The sequence below is a fragment of the Sinocyclocheilus grahami genome, unplaced genomic scaffold (assembly GCF_001515645.1).
Source record: "Sinocyclocheilus grahami isolate Dianchi unplaced genomic scaffold, SAMN03320097.WGS_v1.1 scaffold20.1, whole genome shotgun sequence".
Classification (NCBI taxonomy): Eukaryota; Metazoa; Chordata; class Actinopteri; order Cypriniformes; family Cyprinidae; genus Sinocyclocheilus; species Sinocyclocheilus grahami.
In genome coordinates this window covers 81,973-98,628 of record NW_015505199.1, presented here as the reverse complement: position 1 = coordinate 98,628, position 16,656 = coordinate 81,973, and the positions used below count along the sequence as shown (strand labels likewise).

Genomic DNA, 16,656 nt, shown 5'->3' with positions numbered 1-16,656 from the left:
AGAAATCAGGCAAGGGTCCTATAGGCGTTAAATAAGTTGGACCTCAGGTAAATTGAGGGGGAAAAAATATGTATTTTCTAAAAAGCCCAATTCCAAACTTATCAGTTGAATAAGATCATTTTAGCATTTTGCAAATACTGTGGTGCAAAATGGACAGGGCTACACATTCACCAAACTGCAAATCGCTTACTTCAGACACTTCTTAACCAGTAACCATAACCAGTGTCTTTGATTAAAAGGATCTTTCTGTGAAAATAAGTAACCTCACTTCGAAAATATTGTGTTACCACATATTTACTTTTACTGCGTAAACACGCCAAAAGAAGTTTAATGCGCGGTGTGATGGGGCTCAGTTAGGCCATACACAATTCTGCATAAAACACAACCCGCATTCGATGAGCCTCAGAGATATGGGGCAAGAATCTGACACAACATGAAACGAAAAACAGCCACGAGGAATTTTACATTATTCATGGGTATTATTATTATTATTATGGTTGACTTTGCTGCTGTCATTTGTGGTGCCATGTTTAAGAAAAAACGTCACATTGCCACAAGTTTTCGAAAAAATTACTTTTTAATAATTTTTTTTTTTAGAATATTTATGAAATACCAATGAAAAGCGTAAAAAGCACAATATATGCCGATAAAAAAGTCCATGATACTACAGCCTTCAATGCTGAGAGAAAGATCATTCACTACTAACCACCCCTCAGGTCCCTGGAAAAAGTTCACTATGACTTTTCGAGGCCCGCAAAAGTTGGCGTAATCAAACAAACAGACAAAACATATGTAGTATAAAATCAGGCCAAGTGGTTAGGTCTGTGTAAGTGCCAACATAAAGGCATCGGTGCACAATGATCCAAAGAGGCCAATTATAGGTCCGTCTGTGTCCCGGAGACAAACGTATTCGCACGGATCGGGGTCTTCTCATTTATTCCTCTTGGTTTGCATCAGAAAGTGAAGAAGCACCGCCGTCGGATAAGCGGTCCGCTTCTCGTATCGCCTCCTGCTCCGACAGCTGTTCGCTGGTGGGGATGGAGTTCTTTTTTGGACGGCCCTTGGGTTTGGTCGGAGATTCTAGCCCACCTCCTTGCAACACCTTCAAAGCAACAACGGTAGCCTACACATAAGTTTACATTTTCACAGGTATGTCAGTTGAATCATAATTGATATGCTTATTATTAGAACTTACGATTTTTTTCCATTTCATTCTTCTGTTTTGATACCATGTTTTGACTTGAAGCTGACTCAGGCCTAGAGACTCCGCCAGGTCTATTCTGTAAAAGAGAATGTTGTCCACTAAGCCATTTCTTAGACAACACCAATATGTTCTTTGCATGTAAACTGTAGGTCCATAATTATGCTCATAACAAGATAATACAGTTGGGTAAAAAGTGAAACACTGACATTGGTTTCAATACGTTAAATACTTGACATTAAAAGCGTGTTTACCTGTCAGGAGTTGAGAGATACTTTTGTTTCTCAAATCGTTTTTCCAAGCCCATCAGCTGTAGCTCGGTAAACACAGTCCTACTCCTTCTTCCTTTCTTAGTCTTGCTTACTGAATCAGCTCCAGGGTCGAGTTTACCCCGAAGATGGAGGTCCAGCGGGAGATGATGGGACGAAGACCCCATCTGCAGACCCGCAGCTCCGGACAGAAGCGCAGAGCCCAACGGCGCCCCGAGCGAGCAGGACAGAGGAGACACTGGAAACTTAAGGATACTGGTCTGGTCTGCTTTCAGGACTGGAATTGAAACAATTATATGTGTGTGTATTAGTCATGATAATCTAGTCGGAACTACAGCTTGGTGATAGTGACATTTTCATATCAGTTAGAAAAAAAAAGCGTTTGGATGAATCCGTAATGGTTCATCATGGTGAAAATGGATTTTATGTGCAACTTTATATAAGCTTATAAAATAATATCAGTTACATAATATAACAGTTTTCCTGATCGATCTAGCTGTTAGCTACAGTTCAATTATATGCTTTTGATATTTGAATTTTTACGAAAGATACTATAAATCTTCGATAAACAGACTGATTATTTAAATGGAATCTTAGATACATTTTTGCTTACATCTATCCATCCATAACGGGTGGTATCATTTACAAATTGAGTCTTATTTTTCATACATGAATATTTGTACGTCAACCTCGAAATTAGCTGCATTATGCTTCCTCCGTGTAAAAATGTTTTAATTACAACATCTTTATTTCCAAACGTTTAACTCATCACAATAATTTTAGTCTTCTCTACTCGATTTTTGCAGTTTCAACTGAATTTTCTTCATCTGTAATTAAATTCAAAGATGTTGAAAAGTGCAATAAATGTATCAATGCAATCTGTAACTTTGGCACCACTATTATTTATTTTACAATTTAAGGCGGCAAATGAAACACTTTTTTATTGTCATGAATTGATTTTTTTTTTTTTTAGCACGGGCTGGTAAGAACTTTCTTTCCCGGAGCATCAATAGAAAAGCAAGAAATGCACGCAGTGGGGCCTGAACTGAACGTGCATTTGCGATTTTTATAAGTTTGCTCGGTCCATTGCATTGCATATATTTCGATCTGAGATATCTGATTTGTTTTGTGTATGGTCCACAGAGACAATGTGGAGTCTTTTCTCTTTGAGTAGGCAAATCGAGAGGTTGTGCAATTTGAATGTCCCTATTTTAAGAGAAGGTTAAGATTAAGGGATTGCCCATGCCGGATCTCAAAATATCGTCTGACTGAAAGGCCACGGTACTTACCTAAGTGGTTGTGGTATGGTCTGGCGGACAAATTTACCTGTCAGGAGTTGAGAGATACTTTTGTTTCTCAAATCGTTTTTCCAAGCCCATCAGCTGTAGCTCGGTAAACACAGTCCTACTCCTTCTTCCTTTCTTAGTCTTGCTTACTGAATCAGCTCCAGGGTCGAGTTTACCCCGAAGATGGAGGTCCAGCGGGAGATGATGGGACGAAGACCCCATCTGCAGACCCGCAGCTCCGGACAGAAGCGCAGAGCCCAACGGCGCCCCGAGCGAGCAGGACAGAGGAGACACTGGAAACTTAAGGATACTGGTCTGGTCTGCTTTCAGGACTGGAATTGAAACAATTATATGTGTGTGTATTAGTCATGATAATCTAGTCGGAACTACAGCTTGGTGATAGTGACATTTTCATATCAGTTAGAAAAAAAAAGCGTTTGGATGAATCCGTAATGGTTCATCATGGTGAAAATGGATTTTATGTGCAACTTTATATAAGCTTATAAAATAATATCAGTTACATAATATAACAGTTTTCCTGATCGATCTAGCTGTTAGCTACAGTTCAATTATATGCTTTTGATATTTGAATTTTTACGAAAGATACTATAAATCTTCGATAAACAGACTGATTATTTAAATGGAATCTTAGATACATTTTTGCTTACATCTATCCATCCATAACGGGTGGTATCATTTACAAATTGAGTCTTATTTTTCATACATGAATATTTGTACGTCAACCTCGAAATTAGCTGCATTATGCTTCCTCCGTGTAAAAATGTTTTAATTACAACATCTTTATTTCCAAACGTTTAACTCATCACAATAATTTTAGTCTTCTCTACTCGATTTTTGCAGTTTCAACTGAATTTTCTTCATCTGTAATTAAATTCAAAGATGTTGAAAAGTGCAATAAATGTATCAATGCAATCTGTAACTTTGGCACCACTATTATTTATTTTACAATTTAAGGCGGCAAATGAAACACTTTTTTATTGTCATGAATTGATTTTTTTTTTTTTTAGCACGGGCTGGTAAGAACTTTCTTTCCCGGAGCATCAATAGAAAAGCAAGAAATGCACGCAGTGGGGCCTGAACTGAACGTGCATTTGCGATTTTTATAAGTTTGCTCGGTCCATTGCATTGCATATATTTCGATCTGAGATATCTGATTTGTTTTGTGTATGGTCCACAGAGACAATGTGGAGTCTTTTCTCTTTGAGTAGGCAAATCGAGAGGTTGTGCAATTTGAATGTCCCTATTTTAAGAGAAGGTTAAGATTAAGGGATTGCCCATGCCGGATCTCAAAATATCGTCTGACTGAAAGGCCACGGTACTTACCTAAGTGGTTGTGGTATGGTCTGGCGGACAAAAGGGCATGTACTCCAAATTTGAGAAGGTCTCCAGTGGGACTTGATATCTTGTGATCCGGATGGTCTGTAAGAATCTCTTCAATCATGAAACTCCTGTACCTGTGAGACCTTTGGTCTGGATGGACATCCGGGGGGTAGTAGTGCGCCCCAATCTCCAAAGGATGTTGCATTATTATAGTTTTAACGTAGCAAATGTTCTCCGAACCTCCTGGAAGCCTGTAGAAACCTTGAGGTCACATCGAGGATTCAGATGTCCTTGTGAGGCACCGAGGCATAAATGTCCATTCAGATTTTTAGATGCGATGATCATTAAAAAAAAACATCCTTACGTTTGTGGAGAACTTTTGAAATACGTAAAGAAGACTTTGACTGACGCTCAACGCTCAAAATACGAGTGAAATTGTTTGCTTTTCTTTTGAGGAGTTTGTGAATGTGTGGTCCCGTCCACGCAGCTGGAGTGAGAAGTCTGATCCGCCCAGTAAGGGCAGCCTGTTTCTGTTCTTACCGCACCAACCCGAGCTCTGAATCAGGAACATAGACATCCGAGTTTAAGGAGGTCTAGCACAACGCCACACCTCCTCCTCGGCATGCTTGGACACCCTCTGTAAATAAAGGGAAAACACATAGTCAAAACATTGATCTTGTCGTGCTCCTTTTTAAATGTCTTCGATCATTTGAATAAGTTTACTTTTAAAGCGGGTCAGTAATGCTTTTTGGTCGTATCTTTTATATTATCCTAAAATACAAAAAATCCGTTCCTATAAAAATGATTTGAATACACTTTTTCTATGAAGATGCTTCCATTTCTGAACTTGAAGACTTTTTGTAGGTCTTATACATCTAGGTCTACATGTGTTTTTTGCACTTGATTTCTACAAGATTTCTCTTTTCGAAGTTTATTTGTTGCTGATTAATCGCGTTCTTGTGTACAGCCTATAAGCTTAACAAAGAAATAGGTTGTATAATTAAATTACATTAGAGACACATTATTTTATTCCATTTAAACTTGCAAAAAAATAAACGAAAGTCTTGGCAAAATGAAACTGAATAAATCCTCTCGAAACAAAGATAGGCTATGAGCTTATCATAGAATGGCACATAACCTTTTTAAGCAATAAGGCCTTTCATGGTTATTAATAAATATCTATTACATGTTATATTAAATTCAAATTTAAGAGATTAGGGTCTTTAAAAACACGTCAGCAAAAATGTCTTGCGAGAATTTAAAGAACTTAATATTAGTAAATATTTCGCCGGTATATTATTTGCGCTGATGCAACGCACTTTAAATATTAATAGGCTATATATATATATATATATATAGGCCTAATGTAGTTCAAAAAGAAAAAAAAAAGGTTTTAACTGTCCTTTTTAAGTGCAGTATAGGCACACAGTTTAACATTTTGCTTGTGATAATTTATAGCCTAATGGAAAAATATAAAACGTTTCTTTACGTCTTATTTTGCGCTTTTATAATTCGATGATTAATAAAACAATTTTGAATAATTTATAGCAGTGGTTCTCAATTCCAATCCTGGGGTACCACTGCTCTGCACATTTTGTACGTCTCTCTTATTTAACGCACCTGATTCAGATCATCAGCTCGTTATGAAGGGAGATCCATGAACTGAACCGAGGGCGTCAGATACGAGAGCAGTGTTACCCCAGGACTGGAATTGACAACTACTGATTTATAGGATATTCACCATCGTTATGAAATTCTTGTGAAGACGAGAAGTAGGCTAGCTTTTCCCCCCTGAAAATGCCCTGAATCCATTTAACATGGTGAAGTGTTGCAATGAAAATAGGCCCTACTGTTTGAGGTGGTATGTTCAGGCATGTTCATCAGAAACGAGGCAAATTATTACATCTTTTTTTATTTTTGTTCATTATTTTATTTTATTTGATGTAATCCCGATTCATATTGAAAATGTCATAAATAACACAGATATCTTTAATTGTAAAGAGACACTGCATGTCAGCGCTAAAGTCACACCTTCGGGCATAGAATAGACCACTGAGAATTACATGTGTACTGTCTTTTGACAGAAAGGATGTTTTAAAGTATAGTAATGTTAGTTTATGGCGCGTCGTCGATTTTAACATTGACGCCATATACAGCATGCATATTTTCTTTTTCGTTCTTTTCTTCATCTTCTTTCTTCTTTATCATACTCGGTTTATCTTTGTCTCATCATGCGAAATCATACTATTATATTTTCATAAAGTGCGTACCTATATCTGGATGTTCAGTATTATAATGACTGTTGTAACGTTTTGTTGTGTGATTATTATTATTATTATTATTATTATTTTAAATATTGAATTGACCTATTTGCACGTTACAGAAATAAAGATAATGTCAGGGACATTTCTGTAAAGACATTTTCTTAAAAAGAAAGAAAGAAAGAAAGAAAAAGAAATCGTTATACACATTCAACCCCTTCTCAGTATTCACCTAAAATAATATTCTACATAGTAGGCTAGGTGGCCTCTTGTGGGAGCGCTTCTGTATTTCAACCACTAGGCGACATCATGTGAATACTGGATTGCAAAGAATCAGTGCATAGGCTATATATGAGCAGATCTAATTATCGATCTATTTATTTATTTTTTAATTTAAGGCCAGTTTAGGTCAGTCTTCCACTAGCTGCATGTGTGCATTACATTCACTGTTCAGATATGTCGTTTTAAACTGCATAATTAACCAGTGGGGGTTATAACCATTTGCCATGCAATATTGTGGGACCACTTCAGCAAAAGCTTAGTGTGTTAATCTACTGTGTGCTTAACCATGTGCTCCACCAAGCTTCTTACAAGACACCCCTGGTCAGTCTAGACTCTACTATGCACTATCATAAGCCTCCATCTAAATTGATCAGGCATATTTTAGAATTTTGAAATGTTTAAAACTCACCAATTCATTAGCAAATGTGTGGCACAAACCTTAATTATTAGAGGCCATATTGAATTTAAAGCGGTCTTTACAAATAAACAACATCTACTTCTATCACTTACAGCCTAAATAAGGTCTATTGACTATGTGAACACCTTTTACTAAAGGTCAGATGTTCTTGCTTCGATTGAAACACAGGATGCTATTGGATCATTCTCAAATCATGTGGGATAATATGCGTTAATTAGGTTTTACACAAATTGTTCGCACAGCTCGAGTGCTGGTGACATTAAAGCAAATAATAGCAAATACTAAAACCTCGACTTTGTGCTTCTTATAAATGAATATTCTTATAATTTATAGTAAAAATATCCAATTAGAAAATGTTTTAATAGAGGCATTTTCATATGTGGGCACTATATTATTTTATTATATATTACAGTCGTCTTGATTTTTATACATAAGCTAATGGCAAAGACGTTTGCATTCGTGACTACCTTATGAAATATGATTTCATCATTTGCGATGGCAGAGATATCTATTTGTAAGTTCTTCAGTTCATTAATTCAAGAAGATGAAGTACATGCTTAAGGTCGATAACACTCAAATGTGCTGTTCCTCGAGTGTTCAACTTCAGTCCCATTCCCTCCCATGCGCTCATCGCTCTTCAGCCGTGCTTTACAGCCCCATTTGATCACATGACCACGGATCGGCCAATAACAAGCCTTATCTGTTTCCTCCAACCTGTTACAGTGTAACATCCCCTTGAGCAGCGAAACTGATACAAATGCACGCGACACTGTCTGTTGTTGATGAATGCTTTTGCATTTCACCATGATCCTAATGGAAACAATGGTCTGTAGCTAACAAAAACCGGATATAGGGACCGAGGTATGTAACAATCGGACACATGAGCCCTAATGTTAGCCTTTGCTTTTAGCACAATAGCAATAAAGGTTAGTTATCTGAGAGGTGCACTGCAAAAGATTAACCATACAGTCAATTGGTTCATCTAGTGTTCTGCTCTTTAAACTCTTTTATTGTGTATTTGCGTCTCGGTTTGTTTTGAAATGGTGTATATAAGGAGAATAGTATCTATACAGGAATGCTAGATCTACAGAGCAAAAGGTAAAACAAGCTGCATTGTCCTTTTGGTGAGCTTTAATGCATGTTACTGTCAATCAGTGAATGTTACACATGCATTCATTTCTGGAATGAAAGCAGTTAACACAGATGAGATACTGGAAATGTGTATTATAAACTTATGTTTAGTCTTTTGAAAGCATGCTGTTATAGAGTTTGATTCCTCTCATAATAACAGTGATATACTTAGGATGACTTTATCATCCAGTGTGCAGAATAATATATTGTTTTAATTGACAATTTCCGCCATGTTTTTATCTTGTTATTATAGTGTGGTTCAAGCTTAATTTGTAAACTTAAAACAATCTATAATTTATCTATATTATAGATTTTTTATAGACAAATATAGACAGATCCTTGTTTGAAACAGTTTAAGGATAATTTGAACCCTAAAGATTTTTATATATATAGATATGTTACTGTTAAAAAGAAAAAGAAAAAAAAGGTGATTACAAACCCGAGCAAGAGAGAAGGCTGTTGTTGGTCTGTACCATTTTTGTTGGATGTACTAAAATCTATAATTTATTGGTTGCTTGTATATGTGTTACTCTAGTGGTATAGTTTTTATTTGGCAAGTTTGCGTTCCCAGATTCAAATCAATTTTTTCAAACATTTTATTAAACATTTTAAGCTGCACTGTATTGTCATACACTTTGTACAACACAACAACAACAAGAATATATTATGTATGTATTTATTTTTGAATGTTGCATATAAAATGTACTTCACTCCGTAATCAGGGAAGCAGTACATTACAAAAACAAATTTCTCCTCTTGACCTTGAGCTGGATTTCATGATGCAGTTTAGTCTGGATGTCTTATGTTGATGTAAATAAACTCTTAGCTGAATGTTTCCCATGATAGATGTCTGCATAGATCTGTAGCTGCAGAAACATCACGTGTGCTTGGTGGTTTCTAAAGAAGAGGGCATGTGAAGGGTCAGACACTGAGCCAGCAACAACAGCAAGATTTCTCTAAACGCTTCAGTGAGTGCTATGATTGGCTGAGGCAACACTGTATCTGAAAGGCCGTGTAAGCCTAACTAAACACATTCACTATAACATTTAAGCTGTCATTTACAGTATGCTGAGAGGTTGTGGCTTAACAGTACAATAAGGGACATGCTGAATAAACTACAGCCTTTAACTCTAAAGATAATTTCATGGTTTATTACATAAACAACTGCCATTTTTTCATCAAAATAGTAACTAGTGGTAACAGAAACCAGTCAGTAGTTTGGATAATAATTAATGCATAATAATAATTGTGCAATTTTAGCGAAAACACTAGTCTGATATATAAAGTATGTATACAGTCCTTTTCATAACTCTGTTGGTTTTGAAAACGCTTTGAAAAATCAGTTCAAAGTTTAGATGAAAGTGATCAGCGCCCTTTGATTAAATCCAGTGGGCAGCGTTCAAGGATTCACCCAAGCTCAGACTCCAACAGCTTTTGTAGGGTGACAGCTGGAATATTGTTTGCAAGCATGTTCATAATGTTAATTTATTAAAATGCATTATAACGATTATAAACACTTGAAGTGCAGGACTAAAATAGGAATAAATTAAGGAACTAAAATGATCTTAAAATATAAGACTCAAGACTGACTTGAAAGCACCTGAGATATAAGGTGTCTCTTTTATATTGAAGTGTTGATCAGGATTAGGAAAAATCCATTCCTAATCCGATGAATAGCACGCACTGATTGACTCGTGTCAGGTTGAGGTTTTGGGTGGCTCAGGTGGGCATTCACTTGGTCTCTGTTGGATCAGTGATCAAGGAGAAGTGTACGTTACAATGACTCATAATGCCACTCTGTTGTCATGCGTCTTCTCATTTTACAGTGTGAATTAATCATAGCGTATCAAATGACTGCTAACATCATCCTGAATATGCCAAAGATCACTACAGAAACCTAACGCAAATAGTCATTACTTAAAGCAGCACTATTCTAATCCACTTTCATTGTTAAAGATCAATAAGTTAACTTGATGGAAATGTTCATCAAGACAAAATTTGAATGTTGGCTTGATAAGTCCTTGTTTGAAACAGGATAATTTGAACTCTATATATTTTTATATATAAATAATTGTAAAAAAAAAAAAAAGATATAACAAACCAGAGCAAGAGAGAAGGCTGTTAGTCTGTACCATTTTTGTTGGATGTACTAAAATTATAATTAATAAAAATTAATGAAATTTATGTATACTTATTTAAAAAAAAAAAGATAAAACATGACAAAAACAACAAAATTACTTAATCTAAAATGAAAATGATTTTTTTTTAACTAATTCAAAACATTAATTAATATCTCGAGACATTTTTTTTCTTTTTTTTCAGAGTAGCATTAATTTTTTAATTGAATTTCATAGAATATAGATTTTGGATCATCAGCTACAAGAGAACTTTTATTGCAAGTTAGACAAGGTATAGGAGTAAGTCAGAACAGGCTGTAGGTCTTTGCAGAGTTCATTCAGGGTTTCCGCGGGTCTTTAAAAAGACTTAAATTTAGTTCAAATCAAATTTAAGGCCATAAAAAGTCTTAAATGGTACAAGAAAGTCTTAATTATGATTTCAAGAGGTCTTAAATGTGTGGATGGAAAGACAAGAATTGCAATATGGCTTAATGTGATGATTAAACTTTCAAAGTCAGGTGCTGCTCTGCTGTGTGTACTGTGGTTATCGGGGAAACCCCTATATTTCTGCAGTTCTGAAAGCGCCACCTGCTGGCAGAGAATGAATTTGCATTTTCAATCAGCCCTTCTGGTGTTTTTGTTCAGACAAATGTGAAAATCAACCCATGTTTTTATGCTGCAAAGACGCAGAGTTGTAAATGTGAACTGGTGGATTGACAAGCAGATAATGCATTATAAAAAGCTAAACAATTAATATTTATAGGTTATTTAATTAATATAATAATTGATTGATAATAATTGTTTAATTAATATAATAATTGATACTTTTGACACATCCATTTTCTTGAAAATGGTTTAAAGGCTGAAATGTGAAGTTTATCATTTTATAAAACGTTTTGTTTTTGTGAAAACCTGTATCTGAATGGTAAATCATACTTTTTACAGTCATTTTACAGTTTAATATGTTACCATAGACATTGCCCTACCCCACTCATATGGTATTAATTTGATCTGTGCAGGTCTTAAAAAAGTCTTAAATTTGAGCTTAAAAATCCTGCAGATACCCTGTCATTGAATATAACTCCTCTTAGTGCTTTCAAACTACATTTAGAAAGTGTGATTAGGAATAAACTCCCAATTTTGCACAATAAAAGTATTATACCATTCTCAGACCAAAGTAATTTATCATGCAAGATATTAATAAGCAGTAATGTGAAAATCCAGAAGTAATAGCTCTGTTTTAGAGCATGACCGTTACAGCCATTGCTGCTCCAATCTGTGATTAAAGTAATGGATATTACAGCCACAATAGTAATGTGAGTAGTCACCGCTGACACTTGATATGCAGTGGAGTGCAGGGTTAAACTGACACATTGAAGTTTCCATAGCTTCTCTGTACATACTAGCATAGAATAGAAAAAAACCCTCACTTAGTTCACACAACAACAAAAGACTGGAAATCTGTAGTCCTCTCATTCATTTATAAGGTTAATTCCTGTAAAAATCTTGATTTATTTTTATTTTTATGGAAAACAACAGCATTGTTGGTTTCCTAAAGAGTCAAGATCACCTTTAAATATGTAAAGTTCTTTATTATACACTCTATTCTTATCTAGAGCTTTTGAAGGGAAGAGGTTGTAACCACTTTTCTCATTATATATGCCACTTGCAGTGACGCTAGATCCAATGTGTGACACAACACCACACTTAGTACATTTTCCTCCCAGGAGGGAAAACTCCCCAGCAACCAGCCTTGCAACTTACACATTTATGTTGTGTCCTGACTGTTTACCCTGCCATTGTTTTGTGTCGGAAGCTTTGACACCATGTTTGCTTCCACCTTCCAGTGTCGGCCATGGCAGCAGGCGTCAGTTTGTTGAGTGACCTGCCCTACTCCACCAGCAGTTCAGCTAACAGCAGAGAGTCCAGCACTGACATGGAGCCAGGTAATACACTGCTGTTTCTCTACCTGTGGCTGGGGCATATTTTAAATGCTTAATGCACAGTCTGTAATTGAAAATAATTAAGGTTCTGATCTAAGATTCTGATATGCAAGGACTGAACAGACAGAAATATTAAACAGCCTTTTGTTTATAAATGAATGACAATTTAATTTGATCAATTTTATGGATTCATTGTTATTGATATACACTACTATTAAAAAGTTCGGAGTCAGTAAGATTTTTTTTTTAAAGAAATGAATACTTTTATTTAGCACAGACATATTAAATTATTCAAAAGTGATTGTAAAGACATTTATAATGTTACAGAATATTTCTATTTAAAATATATGCTGTTGAACTTTGTTCATCAAAGAAATGGTTTTCAGAAAATATTAAGCAGCACAACATCAATAATAATATTAAATGTTTCTTGAGCACCAAACTAGCATATTAGAAATATTTCTGAAGAATCATGTGACACTGAATACTGAAGTAATGGCCGCTGAAAAGTCAGCTTTGCATCATAGGAATAAATGACATTTTAAAATATATTAAAATAGAAAACAGTTATTCCAAATTGTTATAATATTTTACAATATTACTGTTTTTCTTTCTGTATTTTTTATTAAATGAATGCAGCCTTGGTGAGCATGAGAGACTTCTTTCAAAAACATAAAAATGGCACTGTGGAAGGGTTAAACCCGAAAACGTTTTGGCTGCACAATTAATCGAATTTCTAATTGTGATTACAATTACGGATGCCACAATTACATAACCGTTCAAAGGCACAATTACAAAAAAAGAGTCCACTTACATTATTCTGCATGCTTAAAATGTGTTTTTTCTTTCTACAAGTTATGTTAAGGTTTTTTTCCTCCATTGTTTTCATTTTAGATTTAGTATAACATAATACCATGCATATTCTTTTTTTTTAAGAAGAAACCAAACCACAAAAGTGTTTGTTTATTTTCATATAAAAATATGGCATGCAGTTGCTTCAAACAATGATATAAAGCTATTCAAAACATCATTCAATGAAAATTGTGATAATCGTATAATCACAATTACAGTTTCAAGGGAATAATTGACAATTATGATTTTTTGTCATAATCGTGCAGCCCTACTTTAATGTATATTTTGCCTTGTATAATAAGTTGATACAAGCTTTTTGGATGATTTTGGATGTGTGCTGATAGTAGGAAACTACTTTTATTTTATGTAGTATTCAGTTTTTATGATCGGAGTTACATAGAATCTTTGTATACAGCACAGCAGATGGAGTACATTAGTTGAAAAGGTGTAATTCAAGCCTCATTTTGTTGAAACGCATGCAGGGTTATGCAACCGGAGCATTTCCATAAAACACATCACCCTGTTTCTCTTCCACCTGAGACAACACACACTCAAGCTTCTGCACAGCCTCCCACTGACTTCGAACTTGATCACCATGGAGAACCCCTTCAAGTGCAACTGATGAACCGATTGGATTGGATTGGTCTCTCATGCCTCTTTTGTGCAGTGCAGTGATTGTGTAGCGATGATTCACTGCTCTGGGGTCAGCGCTTAGTTTGTTCAGGCTGTGCTAAATGTAGTGTCATCAGTACTTTAGACGGGAGACATGCAGCGATGGGCTTGTTCTTCCCTGGTAGATGAGATCTTCATGGGTTTTCGAAAGACGCGCCGGCACTCAGTTTCAGAGATCTTGCTGAAGAGGCGGCGTAGCTCAGCCATGCAAGTTCTGACTTCCTCTTCTCAAAGGGTCATTGTGGCGCTTAGCATGTCCAAGGCACAGACTGACATCACAGATTGTGGATGTAATATGTCATGTTTAAGTTGGAGCTAATTAGTCTGATGACTGAATTTGGAAATCTAATTTTTCTTCAACTATCTCTCCAGTAAATGTCAGAGTACCCACTGCAAAGTACACTAAAGTGGGCGAGACTTTGAGGCATGTCATCCCAGGACATATGCAGTGCTCCATGGCGTGTGGTGGTCGAGCGTGCAAGTACGAAAACCCCTCTCGCTGGAGCGACAAAGAACAAGCCATCAAAGGACTGTACTCCTCCTGGTAAGCCATCTTCTTGCTCTCTGATCGAATGAAACAGACTAAATGTGCATTGTTTGAAATGAACATGCTAAAATATTTTGTACTAGTCCTAAACAATTCGAAACTCAGATATATTGTTAGTCGAAGGCAACAAAAATGTTACACTATTAATTTAAATGAACTGAATCCATTACATTTAATTTGTTTATTATATTTTTTCATAAAAATAGCCTTTGATACTGATATGACAAAAAAACAAAGAAACAAAAATTATTATATTATACAAATTTTATAAAATAAATCTGTTATATTATAAAAATATTATAAAATACAAATTATTATTATTTATTTTATTTTTATGTGTTTATTTAATTTTTTTCCTTTGATACTGATAAGGTAAACAAACAAACAAATAAACCTTGGTTAATTTATTTTATTTTCCATCCAATCTCTAAACTGCTTGTCAATTCTGGGCGACAATTTTTTTATTATTATTTCCTTTATTTTATTTTCTATGAATAATATGATATTGCCTTTTATACTGATATGACAATAAAAAAATTGCTCGCATATTAACCATTTGCTTTTCTTTTTGTTCTTATTTTGTAATATTTGTATTAATGTTATTGAGTCAGATATTTTGTTGATATTTAACTTATACTCTTTTTACAGGATAACTGATAACCTGTTAGCCATGGCAAGACCTTCAACTGAAACCATTGAAAAATTCAACGTCATCGAACAGTTTCATGAGTATGTTGTATGAGTAAGCTCAGCGGCAAGCTACCAATAACTGATTCCCAAGATGGACCACAGACTGCTTTGCTGATGCTTAATCTTACTTCCTTCTAGGTGTGGCTTAAAGACAGTAATTAACCTGCAGCGTCCAGGGGAACACGCCAGCTGCGGCAGCACTCTGGAGTCAGAGAGCGGTTTCACCTATCGCCCAGAGGTTTTCATGGAGGCAGGGAGTGAGTAACTCACACATGCACACAAACATCATACACCTCTTCCTCTCTCAGTGGTCGGGGGAATCAGGCTGGGATAAATCCTGACTATTATCACATTAATTTGTCAATGTGTTAGACAAACTAAAGAACCTTTTATGCAATATTTGCTTTCTATGCGTGAAGTGATCGTGCTTGCAGGAGTTTTAGGCTTCGGGGGATTGGCAGCCTTTAACAAGATCTCCTGAGAGTGGTGCTGTGCTTATAGACAGCACCTTCTGGGAAACTATGTAAGGCACAATTTCCAAAGAGCGCTGCATGTCGAAACATGCATGAAGCGTCTCTCAAATTAAAGAAGAGTCAGCACTGATGAGAGATCCTATGTGTGTTTTATAATTTATGTTCCCAGTTATCCAGAAAGAACAGAATATGGTTTTACATAAAAATAGACAACATGTAGAGGTGTTTCTTCAACTATGGGATTATTTGGCCCTGTTTTTTGTAATCTATAATGAAAAATTCCACTACAGTGTCATTTCCACCACATCACAAATTATGTTTTGTGTTTAGCAGTCTGGGATTGAAATGACGGTGGTGGAAATGACATTTTTCATCATTTTAAAATAAAATATCTCCTTTGTTTTGCTAAGATTATTTTCCTAGCTAGCATTTAATGTAACCTAAATAAAATGTTTAAATTAAAATTACAGCTTGTAAATTGGAAGTGATACACAGCAAAAATATAAGTTTACAAGTGATACTCTAATAGTCTTCTTGGAAAACAAGTGCACTAACTTAAGGAAAAAAACAGCTTTGGGACATGTGACATTTTTTAAACAATTATTAAGTACACAAATATATAAATGACAATTTTTACACAAATATTGAAATGGTTTATTTGACTTTGATTATCATTGTTTTGAACATGTAATAAGTCATGTTTATGATGAATATGAATAGTTTAAGGTTGAAAGTCTGGGTTTTAGACTAGGTTAAGACAATAAATCTATAAATGAAGCAACATAAACATGCTAAAAGCAAATAGATAGCAAAAAATGTATGCTGTCTGAACTGCATTTCTTGAATAACATTTTTAGAGACTTTTTTTTCATCTTAAGAGACATACATTTGGCTTTTTCCAGTTTATTTTTACAACTTCGGGTGGAAGGACTACGGCGTGGCATCCTTGACTACTATCCTTGACATGGTGAAGGTGATGTCATTTGCCGTGCAAGAGGGAAAAATGGCTGTCCACTGCCATGCTGGACTTGGCAGAACAGGTAAGTATCTTGATTCTCTTGAAAATTTTGCTGTGATCATTTAAGAATTTCAGAAGATAACTGCAATAGATTTGTTTAAATCCTTATACATTTATCTGATTATTAACTACCCTTAATGCACATTCGTCCTCTC

General features: G+C 35.4%; 2 protein-coding genes across 7 annotated transcripts in view; one reads left to right on the top strand and one right to left on the bottom strand.

Moving 5' to 3' along the window:
* Positions 1 to 643: 643 nt before the first annotated feature.
* On the bottom strand, positions 644 to 7,128 carry barx1 (BARX homeobox 1). Of its 2 annotated transcripts, none has more exons than XM_016238470.1 (5): positions 7,050 to 7,128; positions 4,101 to 4,734; positions 2,797 to 3,088; positions 1,196 to 1,280; positions 644 to 1,102 (listed from the first exon to the last, which is right to left on the bottom strand). In XM_016238470.1, the coding sequence occupies exons 2-5, from the start codon at positions 4,300 to 4,302 to the stop codon at positions 935 to 937; spliced, it is 747 nt and encodes a 248-aa protein (XP_016093956.1). In that variant the 5' UTR covers positions 4,303 to 4,734; positions 7,050 to 7,128; the 3' UTR covers positions 644 to 934. The 2 variants fall into 2 exon arrangements, with proteins under 2 accessions (XP_016093956.1, XP_016093951.1); XM_016238465.1 differs by lacking the exon at positions 7,050 to 7,128 and adding an exon at positions 6,591 to 6,609.
* ptpdc1a (protein tyrosine phosphatase domain containing 1a) overlaps positions 5,804 to 16,656 on the top strand; it is a 14,105-nt gene continuing 3,252 nt past the window's right edge. The window contains exons 1-6 of one of the 5 annotated variants that reach the window (XM_016238445.1): positions 5,804 to 5,917; positions 12,154 to 12,252; positions 14,146 to 14,317; positions 14,969 to 15,049; positions 15,149 to 15,267; positions 16,386 to 16,523. In XM_016238445.1, the coding sequence (XP_016093931.1) occupies positions 12,162 to 12,252; positions 14,146 to 14,317; positions 14,969 to 15,049; positions 15,149 to 15,267; positions 16,386 to 16,523 (601 nt within the window). In that variant the 5' untranslated portion in view covers positions 5,804 to 5,917; positions 12,154 to 12,161. Of the gene's footprint in view, positions 5,989 to 7,786; positions 7,920 to 12,153; positions 12,253 to 14,145; positions 14,318 to 14,968; positions 15,063 to 15,148; positions 15,268 to 16,385; positions 16,524 to 16,656 lie in introns of those variants that run through there. The other 4 variants (XM_016238437.1, XM_016238424.1, XM_016238430.1 and 1 more) reach the window with 4 other exon arrangements.

What these genes read in the sequence shown, in the direction of transcription:
- barx1 (XM_016238470.1), bottom strand. Translation starts at nt 4,302, where the DNA reads ATGCAACATCCTTTGGAGATTGGGGCGCACTACTACCCCCCGGATGTC. An exon ending in ACCATACCACAACCACTTAG is followed by an intron (nt 3,089 to 4,100) that starts GTAAGTACCGTG and finishes TTTCAATTCCAG; the next exon opens with TCCTGAAAGCAGACCAGACC. An exon ending in GAATGAAATGGAAAAAAATC is followed by an intron (nt 1,103 to 1,195) that starts GTAAGTTCTAAT and finishes GTTGCTTTGAAG; the next exon opens with GTGTTGCAAGGAGGTGGGCT.